Source organism: Notothenia coriiceps, unplaced genomic scaffold, assembly GCF_000735185.1.
Source record: "Notothenia coriiceps isolate Sejong01 unplaced genomic scaffold, NC01 NC01_scaffold00012553, whole genome shotgun sequence".
NCBI lineage: Eukaryota > Metazoa > Chordata > Actinopteri > Perciformes > Nototheniidae > Notothenia > Notothenia coriiceps.
Window position 1 is genome coordinate 7,293 of NW_011345254.1, and position 4,531 is coordinate 11,823.

The following is a 4,531-nucleotide window of genomic DNA, read 5'->3' on the forward strand; positions in this document are numbered from 1 at the left end:
TGTGTGCCTTGGCAGTCAAAATGTCGTTTTGAAAGCATTCATAAAAAACGGAGGGCTATTAGTTTAAGGAATGTTTTAGGTTGACTAATAGAAAAGTCATCAACTTCAATAATCCAGAAAGAGTGTTTACTGTAAGGTGTGCTGCTGTCTGATACACACTAATGCAACATCACATACCTTGATCCATACCGGACATTCGTAAATGAGATAGAGATCTAAGATATGTCAAAATGATAATATCTGGAAATGTGCTGAATTTCTTTTGGGTGTTTCTTTAGAGAATCGGATGTCTCTTGCTTCTGCATTATAATAGATAGGCGCTGCTTTCATCTCCTGGGGGCCACACACACACACACACACACACACACACACACACACACACACACACACACACACACACACACACACAATGATCTAACTGGCTGCCTTCAATAAACGTCTGATCGACATTCTGCAGTGGGCGGGTTTTGGGTCAAAGTCAGGTTGAGCGAGGAAATACACAATGAGATGATATAACTTTTTTAGGAAACAGGAAATTGATTATAATATATTATAATATGAAACACCAGGTAAACTGGTCCAACAGACCCTCAGTGAGTCACCCTCAAGCTGAATAAATGGTTTCCTTTCTGCTTGCTTCCTGTTTTTCCACTTGTCATCTGCAGTTTACAAGGTTATGCACTTTATAAGCCTTTCTGTTAGGCCTACATGCTGACTATACCATGACAACAGCGCCCTCATCTGGTGAGATACTTACATTTATTTATTTCAACATGAACTCACAAAACTGTTAGAGCTCAAGTGTTTCCATATGCTTCTTAATACAATATATTCCCTTAAAGTTATCTGAAAAGTTGTGACAGTGACAGTGATTGACACTTCAGATGTTTGAGCCGTTGGTATTTACACCCTAAAACGGTTTCATTTAAATAACTGATTGAGTCCCAAAGAAGTTAAAATATACAACATCCAACATTCAATCTCAAAGGTTAGGTAAAAGTCCCAAAATGCACGTAAATAAATGTATTTTTCCCTCTTTTTCTAAATCATTCATTATTTCATTCATTTTATGACCCTTAGAGGGGCCGCTACAGCTACAGCAGTAAAATAGTACTTAATCAATTGTGCATCAGTTAAAATCTAATAATGTCATATGTAATAACAAATCACAATCAGGGGCCATTATTTTTGCATAATGATTGATTTGACTTTGATGCGTTAAAACAACACATTCTCACTCCCAACTCTTCTGTACTTTAGTAGAATTTTGAACGAATGCATTTAACTGATGATGGCATATTCTTTATTTGTTTTACTTCAGATTCCGAGCACTATAGGACCATAATTTAGCAAGGGACTAAAATGAGTTTGTACATCTCATGAAGTCTACAGATGTTGGGGATTATGTGATCAAACACTCCCAGCTCTTATTTCACTCAGAAGTCTTTGTTTACAGCTATTTGTATTGTTGTTTACCTTTTTACCTCTACTTGTTGTGCTTAATGAAAGGCTGGGACACAGCAGTGACTCATGATAATGACAGACCCAGCATCAGTCTGACAGAACAGTGCCCTCTAGTGTTACTCAACACACAGTCTTTAGCCTATATATTACAGTAACGGTAGTGGAGGAAGAGGTACTCAGATCTTTTACTTAAAGGATATCTATCATGCTATATTTGAACAATATATTGTAGGGCCATAACTATATAAGATATATTTTCTTTTTCAAAATACCTAACAGATCATGCATTTTAGCCATGCCTCATTTCGCTCTATTTCGCTCTCCTCCACCCTGTCTTTGCATGAGCTGCAGCTGGGGGGCGAGGCACGAGCGTCATGTTACCATGCTGTTACCATGCTACGGCAACCTCTCATTCCCCTGATTAGTGGAGAGTTGGCCATATAGGCGGAGCTCCTCGTCACTGACGTCAGACTATTTTCAAATCTGTATCAGTCTGTATCAGATCCGTTAAAGCCCCGTTTTTAGAGATTTTGGGTATGGAGGAAAAGAGAGAGGGTTGTGTTTTCTGACACTTGGTGAGTTCCCTGACACACTGGGGAGACATATTCATGTATAAAAGACGTACAAAGGTGCATTTTGCAAGTGAAGTACCTCAAGTTGTACTAGAGTATAGGGATGCCAGTAATTATTCGATTTTTCAAATATTCGTTACAGTCTCCATAATCGAAAATTATTTTTTAAAATTCGATTTTATTTATATATTTTTTTATTATTATTCATGTTTTTCTTTTTTTTCCTGGCATAGTTTCAACCAAAATATAGACTAATGCTAATAATAGTAATAGTATTAATAATTGTAAATGGCCATTGGTCACACCACCAGTTTCTTTTACTGTAAACTTGGAGGAGGGCACATATTCATGTATAAAAGACGTACAAAGGTGCATTTTGCATGATAGGTCCCCTTTAAATACAAGTACCATTACTAATTTCTAAAAACACTCTGTTACAAGTGAAAGTACTGCAATCAAAGTCGTATGCAAGTATTTAACTATTGTCATCAAAATATACTTTTAATACAAAACTAACTCTTTATGCCGTATGACCTTTCAGATTTAAATATTAAATCATTATTGTATACAATTATTTGTAATGATGTATTATTTTACTTTGTATTCTGTATTATTAATCTATATCTGCAAAATAGCTAGTAACTAAATCTATAAAACAAATGTAGCGAATACAAAAATTGCATAAATGTATAAAGTAGCATGAAGTGAAAATAAACAAGTGAAGTACCTAAAGTTGTACTAGAGTTAGTAGAGTAAATGTACTTAGTTACCTTCGAACACTGAGTATAGGTGCTGAGACACAGCAATAAGCCTGATTCTGATGCATTTATTCTGTGTACACTGTACACATCCATCACATCTGTATTTTGGTTGAAGCATCTGAAATATATATGCTTCTCCTCTTGAGACTGAGCTTTTGAAACCCTACTGATGTAATCTGGGAGCTGAAGAGGAGCAGCCCAACATGTTATTCTAGGACTGGATATCCCTCCCCGCTCTGGGACAGCTGCTGGTTATACTGGGAAGGTGTGATGTGCCTGTTGAGACACAAGGGGGCGCAGCTCAGCCACAGAGCCAATGAAAGGAGAGATCAACTGTGACAGGGAGTGGGTGAGGACATGGGGACAAAAGTTGGATGGAGTGAGATAAAGAGAGAAAGCAGTAGGAGGGAGAACACAGAGGGAGAAAGAGAAAGGGAGTGTCCAAGTAATGGATACAGAGAGAAAGGAGAACCAGGCAGAAACAGAGGGAGCGAGGGAGGATGAGTCCCCAGAGGACGTGTGCAATAGCCCTGCAACAGGGAGCAACTGAGAGAGAGACGCTCCAGCAAGACGGAGCAGCTGCAGGGCTGGGGGTCTCTGAGCCGGTCCCCTGGAAGCTGCTCCAGCCAAAATGCTAAATATCAATTTTTAGAAATGACTGCCATTGAAACATGTATCATCCTCTAGTCAAAAACAAAAGAACAGTAGAGGAGACAGGGCAGATTGATACGTGCTCAAAGTCCTCGCCAACCAAATAGTACTGGAGAGGTATTCTGATCTTCAACTGTTAAACTGCAATACAAACAAAATATGAATTTGGAAGTCAAGTGTTAAAATGTCACACGAATACATAAATCGTCACACATTTAAAAAATGATGCATATTTCATTAAAAAAAGATTATATTAATAGACTGTACGTGGCATTTTACTGTTTTCCGGTCATGGTAAAGCTAGTATTTATTGTTTTATGTACTTTAGGGAAGTTAATACAATATATTATAGGAATTATTTCACAAGATCCTCATATGTTATTTATCTTAACTAACAATTGCTGTCAAATAAATGTTCTCATAGCTGAAAGTACATTCCCAAAGTTCTGCATTAATATCAGCAAGCAGCACATGTCAAGTAGCTCACATTTGTATTTGACTAAATGTAGTCACAATCCAAATATTTCCACAATCTCTGCAGTCTGAGCGCTGATGTTCCAACCCAGTCTCACAAAAAAACGTGTAATAACTACGTTGGTCCACAACTTGGGACGTAGTATTTCTACAAAAACTCCTCTGAAATTGTAAGATCCTTACGTTTTTTTTCACCATTCAATTCCAATGGCTGGCGTCTATGTGACGTGATCTTCAAATTTCTAACTGCAGAAAAAAAAACATGGCCGACATTCGTTTTATTCTGAAAAAAAAAAAGCCTATTTAAAGTTAGTTTGGCCCAGGGGTCACCAACCTTTTTTAGTATGAGGGCTACTTTCAAAAAATAAAGCATGTCGGGGGCTACTTTTACTCCTCTTTTTTTTGTTTTTTGCAGTGTATATATTTTATATTTATATATTATATGCTTACCTTTAACCTTTGTGTGCTGTTTGGGTCTGTGGGACCCCTTTTCAGTGTTTACTAAAAGAAAATGTATGCAATTTAATAATTTTAACCTGCTTTATTTGGGGGTGGACCTCACATCCTCTAGGGGGGGCCTCACATCCTCCAGGGGGGATCTCACATCTT

At 37.6% G+C, this 4,531-nt stretch overlaps 1 protein-coding gene across 1 annotated transcript in view; it reads right to left on the minus strand.

Moving 5' to 3' along the window:
• The window catches only part of LOC104947396 (protein Wnt-5b-like), a gene marked incomplete at its 3' end in the record, with an annotated part of 3,311 nt that extends 3,124 nt beyond the window's left edge, over positions 1-187 (minus strand). Inside the window, exon 1 of the mRNA XM_010773396.1 lies at positions 178-187. Coding sequence (XP_010771698.1) covers positions 178-187 — 10 coding nt within the window. The remainder of the gene's footprint in view (positions 1-177) is intronic.
• Between the last annotated feature and the right edge of the window lie 4,344 nt (positions 188-4,531).